Source organism: Sciurus carolinensis, chromosome 11 (genome assembly GCF_902686445.1).
Source record: "Sciurus carolinensis chromosome 11, mSciCar1.2, whole genome shotgun sequence".
NCBI classification, from domain to species: Eukaryota; Metazoa; Chordata; class Mammalia; order Rodentia; family Sciuridae; genus Sciurus; species Sciurus carolinensis.
Genome location: NC_062223.1, coordinates 17,874,001 through 17,893,256, shown reverse-complemented (window position 1 = coordinate 17,893,256; position 19,256 = coordinate 17,874,001). Strand labels below are relative to the sequence as shown.

General features: G+C 51.5%; 2 protein-coding genes across 7 annotated transcripts in view; one reads left to right on the top strand and one right to left on the bottom strand.

Annotated features, from left to right (window-relative positions):
• The window catches only part of Smtnl1 (smoothelin like 1), a 30,551-nt gene extending 23,401 nt beyond the window's left edge, over positions 1–7,150 (top strand). For 3 of the 4 annotated variants that reach the window (XM_047516333.1, XM_047516332.1, XM_047516334.1), the window contains 7 exons: positions 315–949; positions 1,221–1,350; positions 1,466–1,517; positions 2,475–2,633; positions 2,807–2,921; positions 3,066–3,217; positions 6,915–7,150. In XM_047516333.1, the coding sequence (XP_047372289.1) occupies positions 317–949; positions 1,221–1,350; positions 1,466–1,517; positions 2,475–2,633; positions 2,807–2,921; positions 3,066–3,217; positions 6,915–7,059 (1,386 nt within the window). In that variant the 5' untranslated portion in view covers positions 315–316 and the 3' untranslated portion in view covers positions 7,060–7,150. The remainder of the gene's footprint in view (positions 1–314; positions 950–1,220; positions 1,351–1,465; positions 1,518–2,474; positions 2,634–2,806; positions 2,922–3,065; positions 3,218–6,914) is intronic. The other variant, XM_047516331.1, reaches the window with a different exon arrangement.
• Ube2l6 (ubiquitin conjugating enzyme E2 L6) lies at positions 1,467–19,230 on the bottom strand. Of its 3 annotated transcripts, XM_047516336.1 has the most exons (5): positions 19,013–19,230; positions 14,734–14,829; positions 10,261–10,447; positions 8,778–8,970; positions 1,467–3,425 (listed from the first exon to the last, which is right to left on the bottom strand). In XM_047516336.1, exons 1-4 carry the CDS (start codon positions 19,067–19,069, stop codon positions 8,819–8,821), a joined length of 492 nt encoding a protein of 163 aa, XP_047372292.1. In that variant the 5' UTR covers positions 19,070–19,230; the 3' UTR covers positions 1,467–3,425; positions 8,778–8,818. The 3 variants fall into 3 exon arrangements, with proteins under 3 accessions (XP_047372292.1, XP_047372291.1, XP_047372293.1); XM_047516335.1 differs by lacking the exon at positions 1,467–3,425 and having other exon boundaries at positions 7,481–8,970; positions 19,013–19,228; XM_047516337.1 differs by lacking the exons at positions 1,467–3,425; positions 19,013–19,230 and adding an exon at positions 18,530–18,941 and having other exon boundaries at positions 7,483–8,970.
• Between the last annotated feature and the right edge of the window lie 26 nt (positions 19,231–19,256).

Sequence of the window (19,256 nt, the reverse complement as noted above, 5' to 3'; positions counted from 1 at the left end):
TATGAGAGAGAGAGAGAGAGAGAGAGAGAGAGAGAGAGAGAGAGAGGCAAAATCATCCAAAAGGCATTATGTGAGTCAATGTTCTCCAAAGTCAAAGTCATAAGCTACAAGGTGGGTAGGGGTGGGAGATGTTGGGTGAACACCACCCAACATCAAGTAGATGTGGCCCAACTGCCCCACCTTTGGGAAAGCAATACTCTAGCCTTCATGTTACCCCAGGGCAAGTAGGCATGTGAGGGTCATGTCCAAGTAGTGGGGAAGCCAGGCCTGAGCCACAGGCATCCTGACTCCCAGGCCCTCTTGTCTTTTTCCAGACATGGAGCAGAAGGAAGGAAAGCCCTCTGAGGACGGGGTCCCCGCCTCCTCAACCACAGGGGACCCTGGGACATCAGGAGATGGCTCTGCAGAGGAGGAGACCAAAGGCACAGCTGGGCAGACCGTCAAAGAGGAGCCTCCAGAAGGGGCGGAAAAGCAGGGGAAAGCACCAGGCGAAGATGGCGTTCCCATGGAATGCCAGGGGGAAGCCAATGGCTTAGGTGAGGTTGAGGTGGAATCCCAGGGGGAAGCTAGTGGGAAAGAGGAGGCCAAAGCCCAACCTGAAAAGGAAGATGAGGGAAAGGAAAAGGCCATAGTGGCTTCTCAGGAGAAGACTGACAGGAAAGAAGAGACCAAATCTGAACCCAAGGAGGCTGAGGTAAAAGAGGAGGACACGCAGGCCTCAGAGACGCAGAAGACTGATGAGAAAGAGGCCGAGCCTGAGTCTAAGGGGAAAGCTGAGGTGAGGGATGAAGACAAGCCAGAGCCCAAGGAGGCCGTTGGGGAGGAGGCTGCCAACAAAGAGACCAAGACTGACTCTCAGAAGAAGCCTGCTGAGAAAGATGAGGCTAAGGCCGAACCTCAAGAGGTTGATGGGAAAGAAGAGGCTGAACCTGAAGCAAAGGAGTTGGTGGTGAGTGACGCAGAAAAGAGGAAGACACCCCCTGCCCCTCCTTCAACAAGTTCTGGAGTCTTCAGCTTGCCAGGGAGCAAGTCCTCCCCACTTAATTCCTTTGGGAAGGTCCAGTCTTCCTCCGGACATGAAGAGCCTGGGGGTCGGGGTTGGGAAACAGGGATGCAGCACTGTGACTCCTGGCTGCCTTCTAGATCTTTCTGAGGTCCTCACAAAGCAGTGGATATGTGCTTGCTTAGCTGTGAGCCCACACAGATCCTGTCCAATACAGGAGCCAGGGGATGCCACTGCAGAGCAAGAGCGGAATGAGGAAGAGTCCCAGGAAGGGGCAGCAGTGATACCCAGCTCCCCTGAGGAGTGGCCTGAGAGCCCCACAAAGGAGGGCCCCGAGCTCAGCCCAGGTGAGTGAGCGCCGAGGACCCCCCAGGATGCCGCAGGGGCTGCCCTGGGGAGGCAGATGCAAAGAGCACACCGAGGAGAGCCCCAGCTTCCCTCCCACCCCGTTCTCTCCTGCAGATGGATTGGGTCCAGACTCTGCAGCTTCTGGAGAGACCAGTCCTTCCGCCAGGTAAGGTCAAGCTCTGGGGCTGCAGCTCCAGCTGCCCCTACATCCTGCTCCCTTCAAAGTCTGTCTGGGCCTCCAGCACCTGATTTCAAGCTATTCCAGGATTCCTGGCATTGCAGAGCCCAAGAATGAAGCATGAGGGACACGTGGCCCGCCTTCCACTCCAGAGCCGAGGGCTGCCCCGCAGCATCCCTGACTCTTCATAGGAGCTCCTTGTTTTACACTGCCCCGTTTCCATGGCATCAGCGTCATCCACCAGAGCATGGTCAGAAAGCCCGACTTCGGACAATGGCTCTACACTACCAACTGTGTGACCTTGGCCACGTCACCTAACTCCTCTTATCTGTGAAGTGGTCATAATGATTGTAAAGACCTCACAGGATTATTGTGAGGCTTACATGACATGAGTGTGAGGCTTTAGCATGGCGGATGCACTTGCACTGCACAACCCCAGTCACTAGAAGAATCTTCCTTTGTACCCCACAGAAATCCACCTCCTCGACCCTTTCGTGAGGAAAGATAATCAGAACATTCAGAGCAGTCGTGCAGCTGAGTGGCGGGCACTCCAGGTGCTTTCCATTCTCCTTATTGTGCAGGCCTTATGGTCGCCTTGTCAGTAGGTATTCTTATCCCCATTTTACAGATGGGGAAGCTGAAGCTCAGAGAAGTGATGTGACAGTCTCAAGATCACACAGCAAATAAAAGCAAAGCCAGGATCCAAACTCAGATCAGATCTCAGATGTCTGCCCACGCGGCCTCACTAGACCACATGTTTCCCAAAGTTAGATGGAGCCTCTTTATTCCTTCTCATCCCCTCCAAGTGCTGGGTACAGGGTGAGTGTACGCTCACTACAGACACCACAGCTGCACTTGCCTGTTAGATGGCTGTGACCCCTACCCAGCCCTGTGACCTGCACTGGTGACCCTAACTCCTCTCATACTTCTGACCCCTGCATGTAGTGAGTCTTCACCCAGCGATGTGCCCCAGAGTCCCACGGAGTCCCCTCCTTCAGGGGAGAAGAAGAAGGAGAAGGCACCGGAGCGCAGGGTGTCAGTCCCAACCCGGCCCCGGGGACCCCGTGCACAGAATCGCAAAGCCATTGTGGACAAGTTTGGCGGGTAGGATGCAGGTGGGAGCTGGGCTTGCCCTCGGATCCAGGGGAGGGGTGGAGGCAGTAGGCCTGAGGGCTGGTGGGAACAGCCCAGGCCAGGGCAGGAGGACTGACATCTGGGTGCTGGGGCGCCTCCCAGCGGGGCCCTTGCCGAGCCTGTACACCCCTCCCCTCGCGCAGGGCAGCCTCGGGCCCCACTGCCCTGTTCCGGAACACTAAGGCAGCAGGGGCAGCCATTGGTGGGGTCAAGAACATGCTGTTGGAGTGGTGTCGGGCCATGACAAGAAACTATGAGGTAGGCACAGGAGGGAGACCCATGGCTGAGGCAGGGGACCCTACCCAGGGTGGTGGTGCCGACCCCAAAGAGCGGGAGGGGGAGAGAGGCAGAGTCAGTGCCTCTGGGCCGAGGGTCACAGGCCTCTCCACTCCTGGCCCGCAGCACGTGGATATCCAGAATTTCTCCTCCAGCTGGAGCAGCGGCATGGCCTTCTGCGCGCTCATCCACAAGTTCTTCCCTGATGCCTTTGACTACGCGGCGCTGGACCCCACGAAGCGCCGGCACAACTTCACCCTGGCCTTCTCCACTGCAGAGTAAGCCTCGGCCGCGGGATGCAGGCCAGATGGGACCCGGGCCGCCCAAGAGCGGCTGGATTCACAGGGTTGGACAGTGGTGGTCAGGTGGATGGCGGACCACTCGTAGGTATGGACAGGGATTACTGAGCACCAGCACTATTTCAGGCTCTGGAGATACATCCGGGGCTTCAACAGGCAAAAATCCCCGCTGGATCAGGGGCCCGTCCTAAAGGGAGAGACAGATCATAGGCACACATGTGCAGAGGTGAAAATAATGTCAAACGGTGATAGTGCTATTTAAAAAATTCAGGCAGGGTAAGCCCCGGAGCAGAGGCAGCCCTGCTGTTTTAGACTGAGGTGTGGCAGAGATTCCGAGTCAGACTCCGGCTCTGTCATTTGTCAGCTGCATGGTCTTGGGCATGTCTCTTCACCTCCCCAAGCCTTCAGAGTCCAACTTCTACAATAGGCATATTTCCTTTCCAGCCTTATTCTAAGAATCAAGCAAAACGGTTAAGCTACTATAACAGTGCCTAACCCGCAGTGAGCACTTGGAAAAACCGTGGCTGTGTTACCACACTGTAATGAATGATATCACAGTTGCCATGATAATTATTTTTCACTTCACAGCCTGACAGGGAAATTATTGCTGAGGCTCATGCTGCTGGGTGTCGGGGTGGCAGTGGCTGGAGAAAGGGTGGGGTAAGGAAGATCGAGGACCCGTGTGCCCAGGAGAGTAGGGGTGGGGATGGGGGCAATCCCACCACCAAAGCACCAAAGTCAGCCTTAGCCCCAGGCCTCCATCTCTACCATGGGAAGCTCAGTCTAGGACACCAGCGCTCTCCAGCATGAGGGAGGAACACGTGAGGGAGCCACTTCTGAGTCACCAGCTGGAGATGGGGCTGTGCAGAGGGCTTGGCCAGTGAGGGCAACTCTGAGGCCCAGGGAAGAACCCCTTGTGTATTTCTAAAGCCCAGGGACAGGGACGAGGTTGATGGGGATGTGAGAGCACTTTGGTCTGGGCAGCCGAGACCTCTAATCTAATCTACACTGGCCACCAACCTGCAAGGGGACTTGCCTGTCCCCATCGGCAACATGAGAGGATTAGTACTGATCTGAGTTTCTCAACATTTTCTTTGTTACAGCAGATTTCCTCAAAGAAAAAATTAAGTGAAAGTTCAACTATAAAACAGATGAAAGGAAGAACTTTTTTAGGTTAGGAAGAACTCAGTGCCCAACCCTCCCTTCCCAAGATGGCCCCTGAGGCAAGTCTGCAGGGTCCTAGAACAACAAGGATGCCATCTGGAAACCAGCAGACTCTGGGCGAGGGGTGTAGATCAGTGGAAGGGCATTTACCTAACGCATAAAAGGCCCAGGGTTCCGTCCCTGGCACTGGAGGAAAAAAAAAACCCTCAGCACCAGGCTCAAGGTTCCAGAAGGTTCCTTCCAGTTCCACATTATCTGGCCGTGGGATAGGATGGAGGTGTCTGGGGTGAGAGCCTGAGGAGGTCAGGAGCACCATGTCCCACTCTGGGCTCAGAAACCCCTTTAATGATGACAGTTTCATGAACCCAGTGAGCAGGTACCAGGCATTCCACCAAGTGGTTTCCTTGGATCGTCTCATTTCATCCTCAACAATCCCGCTTGGATACACATGGAGAGGTTGTACGGGAGGGCAGTGGCAGGTGCCACTCCCTGTGAACTCCCAGTCTGGCCGTAGGGAGCTTTGTGAACATCAGAAGGACATTCGGCTCTGACTTGGCCAAATGTCCCTGGCCTGGAGGGCACAGGCCACTGTCCTCCTGCAGCTGCCTGGTGTCTGATGCCAAGCCAGGCAGGGCCACAGGAAGGCAGGAGAAATAATCGGAGGACGACCAGAGGCTGACCAGAGGCACGGGGCAGTGAAAAGGGGAGGAGGGAGAGGGGAGAGAGAGCTGCTGGAGAACAGAAGCAGAGGTTGCTGGGTTTGGACCTGGACTCCACCTTCTTAGCACTGCGACCCTGGGAAACCCACTTAACAGCTCTGAAAGCTTCATATCATAGGGTTTGGTGCAAAGTTTAAGTACGAAAAGCAAGGGGCCCCTGCCACAGTCGCCACATATGACTGCACTGTTCCAGAACTTTCCTGATTCCCCTGGAGTCCTGAAGAGGGAACAGCCAGTGCTAAAACCCTGGAAAAGAAGGTTTCACCTCTCCCGTGAAGGGATACCGTTCCCCAACCTGCATGCACGGGGCTGAGGTCGCTGCATTGGTTGCGGGAGCTTGCTTGTCTCATTCTTCGAAATGCTCGGGTCTGCAGCCCTCCCCCAGCTCCCTGGCCAGCCCAGCTTGGATTTCAGCCCAGCTGTCTCAGCCTCAAGAGAGGATTTCCGCTGGGGCCCTCCTCTCTCCTACTGCCAGGGCCCATGGTGGCTTTGGCTGCCTGGAATTGCTGAGACCCAGCTTCAGAGCAAGGTGCCAGAAGCATCAGGCAGGGTTGGGGTTGAGTCCCAGCTGTCACTCACTTTGACCTGGGACAAACCACCCATATATTCAGTCTCAGTTCCTCTGCTGGCAGTTGAGGAGGAGTGAGACCATCCAAAGGCAATTATCTGATAAAGCACCTGGCAGAGGGTAGTGAGGCCCCCAACAGCGATTAGCTCAGCTTATCAGCCTCAGCAAAGCTGAGTATCAAATGGCCTCGTGGGGCAGCAGAGAAGTTAGAAGAAAGGGAAAAGCGGCCAACTTCCACGCAGCCCCTCAAACACATCAAGCGTTTCTGCCGCAGGGCCTTTGTAATTGCTGTTTCCTCCATCCGTAGCCCTGTCCCCAGATATGCATGTGATTTAAAAAATCACGTGTGCACTATTGAACAATCTCAGATCCCCCGTCTAAGGCAGGTGCGTGCCCCACTGCCCTTCCTGATTTTTCTCCTCAGCACCTCTCACCATTTGATGTACCATCTCCTTCACGTTTGATTACGTCAGTTTCCTGCCCTAAGAATGTCAGTGCCACAAGAGTGGCAAAGTTTGGGCTTGTTCATCGATGAATTCTCAGATCCCAGAAGAGTGCCTGGCACACAGTAGGCTCTTAATAAATACACAGAGCTAGCAAACGGAGCTCTTGTTGATGCTACAGCTGCACCCCAGCGCTCTGGCTAGGATTTGTTCTCTGTCCTTTTAAGTCTTTCCCCCAGGAGACTGACCTAACAGGAGTTTTGGACAGATAGATGCATGTGCAGAAGGAGGAGGTTAATGGACAACTAGACCAGAGGGTCCTGCTGTCAGGCAAGAATGTGAGGACATGGAGGCTTTGGAATAAAAGCGCTTGGGTTTGAGGAGTTTTGTTTTGTTTTTGGTCCTGGGGATTGAACTCAGCGGTGCTTTACCACCGAGCCACATCCCCATCCCTTTTTACTTTTTATTTTGAGGCAGGGTCTCACTAAGTTGCTTAGGGCCTTGTTAAATTGCTGAGGCTGGCCTTGAACTTGAGACCCTCCTGCCTCAGCCTCCCAAGTCACTGGGATTACAGGTGGGCACCACCATGCCTGGCTGGATTTAGGTTTTAAATCAGCAGGGGCCTCAGTTATCTCATGGATACAGTGGGAGGGCTGGCCAGACAATCTTCCAGCTCCAACACACTCGATTTGATAAATTCCTAGCTGGGCTGCCCTGCCCATGTCCTTGGCTCCACATCCTTCACCTTTGTCACTCTGATCCCCATCCCACCCATCCCTCAGGAAACTGGCGGACTGTGCCCAGCTGCTGGAGGTGGATGACATGGTGCGGCTGGCAGTGCCAGACTCCAAGTGCGTCTACACCTACATCCAGGAGCTGTACCGCAGCCTGGTGCAGAAAGGGCTGGTGAAGACCAAGAAGAAATGAGCTGACCGGCCGCGTGGGTGGAGGTGGCGGGGTGCCCAGCACCAGCCTTAACTGCATTAAAAATACTTTCGTAAAACCCTGTCTCGTCCCCTCTGCTCTCTGGACTCTGCCACATGAGTGCTCAATAAGTGGCAGCCAAAAATAAATAACCGCCGCTGGTGGCACTTTTCTCTTCTGCTCTTTCCACCCTTTTCCCCAAATTGGGGAACAGCAGGGTAGGAGATTGAAGTTTCTTGAGAAATCATCTCCAAACAGGGCTGGCATCTGGGGTGACTCTATGGAGATAACCCACATTCTGTCCCTGGAATGTCAGTAGTTTTCTAGGAGTTTAGGACAATGGCAACCGGAAAGTTCTTCCTGCAGTTTCAGTCAATCCCTCCAACTGTGGTTGAAGCTTTGGTTTGTTTTCGCTGTTCCGTCCTCATCACAATGAACCCAGAGCTGGTTACTATTTCCTGCTAACAATCCAGTCTGACTTTATAAGTCACTGGGGCATGTTTGCTCAAAAACAGACAGCAACAACCAGAAGCTCCCAAAACACAAACAACAAAATTAAACAAGCAACAATCACAAAATCTCAGCCGGGCTGGCACGGCTACAAGAAGTGTGGCCCGCACCCTGAATAGCAGAGTGGACCCCTGCAGTCCACTGAGGTGCTCTGTGCTTGGTGCTTCATCTATAAAATGTGGGTATTTTCTCTGTGCACTTTTTGAAGCACCCCCTGGCCACGGATGGCCTATTCTCTCATGGCCAGCACTGCTTATATTTGGGGAATATCCATGGGAAATAGGGTACTTTATTATTATTATATTAGTTTATTATAATCATACAAAATAGTGGGGTTCATTATATTTGTATGCAAACACAACAGTTTGATCAATTTCATTGCCCAGTATCCCCCTTTCCCTCTCCTCTCTCTCTCCCCTATTTTACTGGTCTCCCTCCTACTTTCATGAAATCCCCCATCCTTTTCCTTTTTGTCTCTCTAGCTTCCACATAGGAGAGAAAATACACAACAGGGTCAGATGCTTGGATGGCAGCTAAGTCCCAGCCCTCTCTCCTGGTGAAAGCCCCATGCCTGGCTGAAGACTTGGCCTAATGCCACAATTCAGGCGTGGTCAGGCCAGCATGTGGGTCCTGTGATTCCCCCTGGATGGTGGAGGGCACACAGCTCACAGCCTCAGGTTCCTCCTAGGAACTGGCAACCTGGCAGGATAGCAAATAGTCTTGAAACCTGTAGTCAGATTTCTGGGATGGAGGATAGATTTTTCATTTTGTGATTCATTAGTGGGAAAATAAAGGGCTCAGCATCTAGATCTGGACACGCCTATCAGTAGTTGGGCTGATTTCAATCAGTTAGTAAATATGACATCCTCCCTGGGCCCTGCCTCCCACTCCGTCTCGCTCTGCCCCCACCCCTCAGTGCCTGGGTCCTGGGGGGTTTCTGGCTTCCTACCAGCTGGCCTGGAAGATGACCTGCCTCTCTAAGGTGGAGAGCTGGAGAACTGGCCTGTAATTCTGTAAACCTGAACTTTGCCGGCTCTGGGGGAGACGAAGGGTGTGGAAAGGCACAGCTGTGGCTAGGTGAAGTGGGCACGAGTCCAATGGCATGAATATGTCTGTAGCCCCACCCCACCCACCCCATGTACAGACTCCTGTACAACAGCCAAGAAGGAAAACAGGAGCAGGAAGGGCCCTCCAAGCATCTATGTCCTTACACCAGCAAAGGATCCAAGATAACGAGGGGTCAGACCCAGAATTAGGAGGGCCGGTCCACGCCAAATTGGAGGGTGAACTCTTCAGCCTTCTTCCTGAACAGCTCCGGGTCCTGTATCAGCAAGTCCGCGAGTTCCAGCCGCAGGGGCTCCCGGAGATTCGGTTTATTCACCAGTATGTTGAGGGCCTCCAAAACTGGGAAGAGAGGCCAGATCGGAACAGCAGGGTAGAGGTGGGGGGGGGTGGAATCCTGGAAGGAGGATCCCCTAAACCACCTCTGAGGAGACCCCCAGGGAGATTCCCATCTCTTAGGATGATTCTACAACCAAAACAAATTCTGGATAATACCCAGACACCCTGGCTCAGTGGGTCAATGGTTCTCAGTCACAAGCTTCTCAAGAGATATGGGGTTCCTGGGTTTCATTCCCACTTCAACAAGAACCACTCTGGTTTTATCTGTTATATTGGGATTCCAAATAAACTTGTATTGGGGGAAGAGAGTTTTAAGGTTAAAGACTGAGAACTAGTACTACTTCGTGGCTTTTACTATTCCATAGATACCTTTGGGAACCCAGGGAAGGTGGAAGGCCATCTCCCTAAGCACATGCACAAATGCATATGCGCAAACACGCAGTTCCAAGTGAACAGTACTTCACAGACCCCCTGAATCTCATCCGGGGTCCCCTCCCCTGATGGCCCCACCACCCCCAGGATCTTTGTTTCCTTGGCTTAAGTATTCCTGTGCTTACTCAGACACAGGATGGAACACTGATGAAGACCATAGGGCTCTAGAGCCAACCATGTGTGCTAATCCAAATTTAATTTAATTAAAATTAAGGCTTAAAGTTAAGAACCCAGTTGCATTAGCTGTATGTGGCGAGTGACTGCCGTATTGGGCAGCGGAGCCACAGAACATTTTCAGCACTGCAGGAAGTTCTGTTGGACCACACTGTGAGCCAAGCTCTGCCCCTGGCCAGCCTGGGCACCTGCTTCACCTCTCGGATGCCTCAGTGTCTCTGTCTGTGCAATGGGTTCAAGGCGGCCCTCCTTAGAGCAAGGCTGCTGTGATTAAATGAAGTTGGCAGGCAACGCTCCTGGCACAGTCCTAAACGGGCTCCATTAAGTGATGGGCAGTATCATTACCAGGCCATTGTCCCTTCCATTGTCATTTAGGGCACTGAGTCCCAGAAAAAGCACAGAGGTTTCCCCAACAGTAGGAACAGAGCAGTAGGTCTTCTTATCCCAGGCCCTTCCCTCTTTCCCATGAACCATGGCCAAGTGTGTCTGTCTCACCTGCCCAAGATGTAGCAACAGAAGCAGGAACAGGTGAGCAGACTCAGAATCTCAGGAAACTCCCTTCTATCCTACATCAGGTTCAACTGATGCTCACATTTTTCTCTCCCCTCTTTTAGGTTTTTCCAACTTAAGTCCCCTAACCTCCACCCAAATCAGTCAGTCCCTCTGCTGGGCAAGGCCCAGCCCCACCTTGGCAAGTCTTGATGTAAGGATTCCAGTTCTCCTTGCTGAGGAGGGGCAGGCAAACCTGTCCACTCTCATTCACATTGGGGTGATAGATCTTGGTGGTGAATTTCACCGTGGGGGGCTTGAATGGATACTCCTTGGAGAAGTCGATGCACAGATTGAAGGCCTTGAGGTTGTAGGGAGGTTGGTCCTGTGCAGAGAGAGGAGGTTGGGCTCTGAAGCAGAGCTGCTCTGGGAAGATCACCTTCCTCCAGGGTCTTGGACTGGCCCCTGTCCCCATTCCAGGGCCCCAGGCATCCTCTGCTCCCAGGAAGAATCAAGAGCAAGGATAACAGAGGCTCCTGAATTCATCTGGCAACACTGCCGCAGATCAGAGGAAGGGCAGAATCACAAAAGGACAATAGAGTCAGAAAAATATGACCCTGTTTTTATCTGTCTGAACAAGATTGAGCCATTTCCCATCTCTGGGTCTCAGTTTCCTCCCTCGAAAGAAGGATGAAGTTTGACTAGGTGAGCTATCGGGACCATCTCAGTTTTATGGTCTTTGTGGAACGATGGCAGAGGAGGACAGACCATCCTCTTTCCGAGAGTGGTTAGCAAGTAGAAGAGAATGTTGTCGTGGGGGGTGAGTGGTGGAATGGAGAGAATGAAGAAAGGCTAAGAACTCAGAGGCTTGGGGGCGGAAAAGGTAAAAGGCACAGCAATGTCTCACAAAATCGGGAAGAGAGTAGTAGGCCCAGCAATTCCACTTCTGGGCCTATTCTCCAAAGAACTGAAAGTAGGGACATGAACAGGTATTATACACCAATGTTCAGAGCAGCATTATTCACAACAACTGAAAGGTGGAAGCAAACCCAGTATCCACCAACTGATGAATCAACAAAATGTAGCATGTTTAAACAAGGGAACATTATTCAGCCTTACAGAGGAATGAAATTCTAGCGCTTGCTACAATATGGATGAACCTTGAAGACACTGTGCTAAGTGAAAAGCTAAGTGAAATAAGCTACACAAAAAGTAACAGATAAAGCCAGGCCTGGTGGTGCACCTCTGTAATCCCAGTGGCTCCAGAGGCTGAGGAAGGAGGATCAGTAGTTCAAAGCCAGACTCAGCAATTTATCGAGATCTTAAGCAACTCAGCAAGACCCTGTCTCTACATAAAATATAAAAAGGCTCTGGGGTTAAGCACCCTTGGATTCAATCCCTGGTACCAAAACAAAAAAGAAAAAGAAAAGAAAGGAAACATATTGTATTATGCCACTTATGTGAGGGACATAGAACCGTCATTCATAGAAAAAGTAGAAAAGTGATTACCAGGTGCTGGGAGGAGGAGGAGGAAAGGAGGAAGGCACTGTTGAGTGGATGCAGAGTTTCCATATGATGGATGAAGAGTTCTAGAGATGGGAAGTGGTATTGATTGAGCACCAATACAAATGTACTTAATACCACTGAATTGTATCTCTCCTCCCAGGTACTGGGGACTGAACTCAGGAGTGCTTTACCACTGAGTTACATCCCCTGATCCCCTGTCCTTTCTATTTTTAGTTTTTTTTAATTCTGTGACAGGGTCTCACCAAGTTGCCCATTGTGCTCAGCTGAACAACATCTTTAAAAATGAAGCCAAGTGTAATCCTAGCAACTCAGGAGGCTGTAATCCTGTAATCCTAGCAACTCAGGAGGCTGAGGCAGGAGGATTGCAAGTTTGAGGCCATCCTGGGCAACACTGTCTCAAAATTAAAAAAAAAAAAAAGTGGTTGAGACAGTAAAGTTTGTTCATATGTATTTTACCATGATTTTTTTTTTTTTAAAGTACCAACTCAAGGATTGCAGTTCTCAAGGGACTGGGAACTTCCAGAAGCCAGTAGAAGGTCCTCCAGGTTACAAGTAACCTGTAGACTTTCTTGAGCACCTGCTCTGTGCTGCCTCTGATAAGGGTTGGCATGCAGAAGAGCGTAGGGGTTATGTGGACTCTGGAGCTACCTACCTGGCTGTGAATTGTGGCTCTGCCACTTATAATCACACTTACGTGTGATTTGGGGTAAGTAATTAGCCTCTCTGTGCTTCTATATGGGGACAACAGTAGACTTCTCCATAAGGTTTAGATGAGGATGAAATGAGTTAATTTATGTCAAACAAACAAACAAAAAAACCACTTAGAACAAAGCTGGGCATAGTGGAGTACACCTGTAACTCCAGAGACTCGAGAGGCCAGGGCGGAAGGACCACAAGTTCTAGGCAGCCTCAGCAACTTAGCAAGAGCTTGTCTCAAAAGTTAAAAAGGGGGCTGGGGAGATAGCTCAGTTGGTAGAGTGCTTGCCTTGCAAGCACAAGGCCCTGGGTTCAATCCCCAGCACCGCAAAAAAAAAAAAAAAAAAAAAAAAAAAGGAGTTAAAAAGGGCAGGGGATGTAGCTCAGTGGTAAAACACCCCTAGGTTCAATCCCCTGTACCAAATAGATAAATAAATAAAAATTAAAACCTAGAGTAGGACCTGGCACATAGCAAGCTTACGTATGTGTCAGCCATTAGGACCCACAGGAAAACCCACAACTACCAGCACCAGCACCTCCATTTTCAAATAGTGAATGTCGAGTTCAGCACAAGTGCACAGTGGCGGTGCTGGGCTGGAGACCCAGCTCTGTCGACTCTCCATCTCCTCACATGACCGCTGTTCTGTACCCTTACAAGGAAGGGACCCCAGGACCTTTGTGATCCCAGCACTGAGGCCTTTGGACTGGTTCCAAAGCTCCAAATCCTTTGACCCTTCACTTGAAAGCAAAGGGCAAAGTCAGCCGGAATGACATGTGTGCCTAAGCAGAGTCGAGGGTGGTTCTTGTTTTGTTTTGTTTTTAGTGCTGGGCGTGGAGCCCAGGGCCTTGTGCAGGCCAGGCGAGCCCTCTACCACTCAGCTGCAAACCCAGCCCAGAGTCAGGATTTTAGCAGAGCTCCTCTTTAACAGAAGGTGAACTGGAAACCACAGTGGCCGTGGGTGTACTGAGGTGACATGAAGCAACTGCTGGGCAGATAAAGAAAATGCCCAGCTTTTATGGTGTTGATAATGAGAAAAGGCCTTGTGAGGCAGAGATAAGGCCCAGGGCAGGGTCTCAGAGCAGGATGGGGCATCTGTGCATCCTGTCTGCAGGGCCTTCTTACTGGGCCTCCCAGGTCTTGAGAGGACGGAAGTTGCAGAGAGATGGAGCTGCGAGCTCCAGGATCTGTCCCAGCTCTGCCACAAGCTTGCTGTACGACTCTGACCTTCTGCAAGACTCAGTTTCCTCATCCGTGAAATGAAGTTGGACAAGACAAAGGATTTCAAATTGCCTTACACTTAGCTGAAGACTACTGACCTCCGAGTTCTGGGTTAAATGAAACATCTTGCTATTTTAATATTCTAAAGGACTTTGAGCAATACAAAGCTTAAATGTCATAATTTTTATTTTCAAGTAACCAAAGGTGTGTAGATGAATTTCTCAGTGATAATGTCTTTAGTACTAACAATTAGATGACAAAATTGGGGTCTCATAGTCTGCTAGATTCTTGGGAATATTTCTTGCAAAGGGAGATTTTATCAAGATGCCACCAAATAATAAACAGAGAAAAAGGAGAATGGTAGAGACAAGTGATCTACTGAAATAAGATCTTCAAAAGAAAACAAAATACATTTTCGTTTTGGGGAGCAGATTCTACCAACTCAGAAACTTGGAAGTTCATTCCTACCCTTGACAAAGGTCTAAGATTGATCTCTCTCATTTTTTTTTTTAAAACCAGGAATTCAATCCAAGGGTGCTTAACCACTGAGCCACATCTCCAGCCCTTTTTCTTTTCTTGGTTTTTTTGTTTGTTTATCTGTTCTTTTGTTTTTGAGGCAGGGTCTCGTTAGGTTGCTTAGGGCCTTACAAAGTTGCTGAGGCTGGCTTTGAACTTGTGATTCTCCTGTCTCAGCCTCCCAAATTGCTGGGATTATAGGTGTGCACCACCACACCCAGGTTTCTTTTTCTTTTTCTTTTTTTTTTTTTTTTTTGGTTGTTGTTTCTGTGCTGGGAATTGAACTCAGGGCCTTGTGCAAGGTAGGCAAGCACCCTACCAACTGAGCTATAATGCCAGCCCCTCTCCTTTTCTTTTAAGATAGGGTCTTACTATGTTGCCAAGGCCAGCACCTGGGACTACAGAGGCATGTCACTGCCCGGCTTTCTCCTTCTTTTTGATGCTGTTTGTCTGAACTGAAGTTTCTGGGGTGGACATGGTAGCTACTGCCCTGAGGATGTGGTCTCCAGTAAGTCCCAAAGTCTTTTGGCATCTTCAACAGTCTGCCTGCACCTCAGAGCAACCAATCCTGGGAGAGACGCCCTCCACCAGTGATAACTCCAGGACCAAGGCCCCAAGGCAGGGGCAAGTCCCGCCTCGTCCTAACCCTCCCTGCCCAGGCCCCCCGCCCACGGGACCCCACATCCAAAGCCATGATCCCCACGGACACTCACAGGCAGGAGGAGCACGTGCCACACCAGGACGTTGGCATCTTCGCAGCGCAGGTCCTGCAGGTAAGGGGGAAGCTCCTGCTGCAGATCCTCCAGCTCCTGGAAGGGGCACACTGAGCAGTCAGTGGGTCTAGTTCTTACTACCTCAGCCCCCAGCCCCTGGCCCAGGAGCAAGCCACGACAGGACATCCCAAGTCCAAACAGGACATCCTAGGAGCAGAACCCGACAAAGTGAAAGCCCCCGCTTACTGAGCACGTAGCATGTGTGCGACATGGCAGTATGTGATTTAAAACATCTGATCTTGGCCTCACCACGACTCCATGACATAAGAAGTTGGTGATCGCTTCTTCCAGGTATTAAAACTTGGGAGCAAATGTCTTAGGAATCTTTATTTCCTGAAAGCCAGGTACTTAACCCTATCCCTGCCCACCTTTCCTAGAAAGTTCTAATTCCCTCCCTCCCCCGCTTCCTTCCAAAAACATCCACCAAGTATCCAGCATGAAGACATGGCCCTCGGCAGGGTGGGTAGCAAACATGATCCCGCCCCTTCCCATTCCACCGGACCAGGACTGGGGAAGGGAAGTGACATCAAACCGACCATAGCAAAGGAGAATCCATACCAAGCAGGGTAACAAGGGGACAGGGAGTGACTCACCTTTCCAGAAACGTGACACACACACCTGACATCCCTGAATTCTCCCAACAGCGATTTACTGAGCATCCTCTGCTGACCTTTGACTAAGAGGGGGCTCAGCCCTCAGGAACTTCTTTGCAGTAATGGAGAAAGTGTGATTTATGCGATTACGTGAATGACGTAGGTGGATTCGTAATGGGGAAGATGGGAGGAAGGAGCAAGAGGCTCCACAGAGGGTGCACACTGCGAGCAGGGCTGTGCAGAATAGACAGGGGTCCGCCTCACGGAGGAGGGGGGGCACCAAGGCAGAGGGCCCAGACCAGGCAGATGTGGAAAGGTGTCCCATGGACGGCTAATAGTTACCACAGGAAAAGGCTGCTTGGTCAAGTACATTTGGGAAAATTAAGCTAAACCAATTCCTTCGCTGCAGGACTTCTCAGAGCCTTTGGGATGCTATGGTGTGTTGCGACTCTTCAAATGGGAGCCCCAGCATGTCCCACTTCTCAAATGGAACTGTCCAGCCCTTCTTGGGATCCACCCCATGGGACTACAGATCTTTTTATTTGGGGAAATGGGATAAAAATATTCAAGGGTATGTCATATTCCACTGGAATGATGAATGGGAGGTTCTCCACTGGGGTGATTTTACCTACCAGGGGAAATCAGGAATGCCTAGAAACATTTTCCATTTTCACAAACTGCTACTACAATGTAGTGGGTAAAATCAGAGGTATTGATAAACATTCTGAGAATTCTCTCGGGGTGCTGGGGTGCTAGGGGTGTAGTTCGATGGCAGAGAGCTTGCCTAGCAGGTGCAAGACCCTGAGTTCAACACCCAGCACTTAAAAAAGAAATTACTGGGTCCCAATGTCAATAGTGACAAGGTTGAGAAATTCTTGTGTAAAGAAAGGCAGAGAGGAAGCCCCAAACCCAGACCACAGTTAAGGAGGGGTCCTCTACCACTATGGACCATCTGAACATTCTCTCCCCATGCCCAACACAGAGGCACATCCTCCCCCTCTCTTCTCTCTCACTTTTATTCCATCTCTGTCCATATCAACAAACTGCTTCTTGTGTTTTCCATCCAGATTCCATGATTCCCAGATTCCCTCATTTATCTGTTACCCCAGACTATGGGTACATTATTACTACTGTAAATCCTGCTCCTATAAATCCTGCTTTCCGTATTGTCTGACTCTTTGGCAAGAATGAAGCCTAAGGTTAAACAGACAAGATTTGCAGTAGGCATTTCAGTACCTTACTAAACTGGGAACACATAGACTTTGTCTCTTTTAGGTGAGTAGGGTCAAGAGTTTTCCAAAGCCCTGGGATGTTGAAACTCAAGCCAGGATATGGCTCTTTCCCAAGACCTGTTGGGAAATCACCTAACTCAGAGGAACAGAAAATGAAAGTAGAGAAGCCACTGAAAAAGTCTGCTGATTTCCCCCCCAATTTTCTACTGTAAACATGTATTTTTAACAGAATATTTAAAAAGATGTTACATGCAAATAAAATGAAACTTGGCCATATGTACGAAAGAAAGGTAGAGAGAGAACTGCTAGTTGAAGACCAGTGAGCCTGGGCTCCAAGCCTTGTTCCCTCAATCTTTACTGAATGATCCTGAACAGCTGAGTTATTTTTCTCTCAGCCTCAATTTCCTCATCTGTAAAATGGGGTACATTACTAGGTGCAGTGGCACACAGCTGTAATCTTAACTACTCAGAAGGCCGAGATAAGAGGATCACAAGTTTGAGACCAGCCTCAACAACTTAGTGAGACCCTGTCTCAAAATACAAATATACTAGGCTGGAAATGTAGCTCAGTGGTAAAATCCCTGGGTTCAATCCCGAGTACTGAAAAAAAAAGGGGGGGGGCATTATTTACCTCACAGAACTGCTAGGAGAATTAGATGAAATAACTGACGCACTGCCTGAGTTAAACCCCCGAGTCCCTAAGAGTGCCAGTGCCACAAATACCAGCTCTGGTCTTCTCCCCACTTGGCAGGCAAGACCCTCTGCTCCATTTCACTGCCAGGCTCCAGATTTCCGTTCTTCTGGGCTGAGCCTCCTCTGGGTGTACAGCCAGACACTTCCCAGCCTCTGAGAAGAAAATGCCCTCTGGCCCTGGAGTCTGTAGCGGGGAGAGGCACTTCCGGGAGCACCAAAGCCTGGAGGGGAGGGCGCCAGGCCCACCTCACCAGGACTGTTCTTCCTCCCCCTCTCTCCAATCCGGGCCAAACACCCTGGATTTTCCCACCTCCCTGGGAAAAACTGTTCCCTCCCTATCTTTCCAGATCTTACATCAGCTTATGTCCCTGATAGGAATGAAAGTTCAACGGGATAGGATTTTTGTTCGTCGCTGCCCAGCTACCTCTTAGCACAGGGCCAGCACATCACAGGCATTCGACTTTTGCAGAAAGAACGCAACCAGGCCACCTACTCCAGGAGGCCTTCCCGGGTCGCCTCCGAATCGTCTCCTCCAGAGAACACTCCTACACACTACACACACTACACACACAACACACACCACACACACAACACACACACACATACACAAACACACACACCACACAAACAACGCACACAACACACACACACACACCACACAAACAACACACACACACACAACACACCACACACACCACACACACCACACACACACACACACACACTAAGCAGCATTCCCTGCTTTTCGGAACTCTGGTAATGTAGGTGTCAAATTATGGAATGGGTCATGGGTTAGTGGAAGGCAAGGACTTTGCCCTGGTTATCGCTGTTCGTAAACCACCCCACAACCACAGCAGCCGAGCGCCTGGCACCGAGAGCCCTTTCTGCATCCAGATGCACACAGTTGTTACTACAAGTTTCCAGGAAAAATGAAACTGAAACCAGTTTGAGGGGAACTGGTTCATCGTCACCCCTAGCACAGCTCAGGGGGCTAGTGACATTCCCACCTCATATGCTCCCTCCCCACCCCAACCCCAACTCCAGCTCCGGACCCTCCGGCAGACCCTCTCCTCTAGCCAGGGGGCGGGAAAGCCAGGGATTCGGCCAGCGCGGGTACCCAGACCAAGCAAATAAATAAAGCGCAGGATGAGCGGCGGAGGGGATGGGTGAGCGGGGAACCGAGCGCGCCGAGCACGGCGTCATCCTAAAGGCCGTTACCTTCGCCACTCGCTTGCAGGCTGTCATCTCGGGACGGAATCTGGGGCACCCGCGGATGCTGGCCGGGTCTCGGGCTCGCCCGAGGACACCGTGCGCTCCGCCCCCAGGACCACACCCCGCAGCCCCGCCCACGCTCCGCTCCACCTGCGCGGACTCGGGGCTGCTCCCACCCGCTTCGCCGAGGCGCGGAGGGAGAGGGAGAGAGGACGCTCCGGCCGCGGCCGGGCCCGGCGCGGTGATCTCGGAGCCCAGGAGCTCGAGCAGTCTGGAGACCAGACAGGCCGGCCATGGACGCGCGGCGCTGCGGGGCCCCTGCGCCTCGCCGGGGGGCGCTGTCTCCGGGTCCGTGACCGCGCGGGAGCACTGGACCCGGGAGTGGGCCTATCCCGGTTCTGTCCCAGCCGGCCGCCGCGCCGTGGCTTCTCCAGTTTCCATCAGCCCCCTTCCCGCCACCCCAAACGCACACTCGCCCTAAGAAAATACCGGATGCTGGCTGTGCAAACGTTTCTCCGCGACGGGTCGCTTGTTGGCCTCTACCATCGGACCGCCACCCTAAGTCCCTCCTCCAGCAAGAGTCCCAGAACCCCTTGGCAAGTCCCCTGCCCTCTGTGCACCAAGCGCCCCATTCTAAAACTAGGTAGGGGGCGGCATAGACTATATTCCCTCCTAGGATCGCTCCTTTGGCGCTTGGGATCCTTTGTGCTGTCCAGTCTTTGGCGGTGGAACT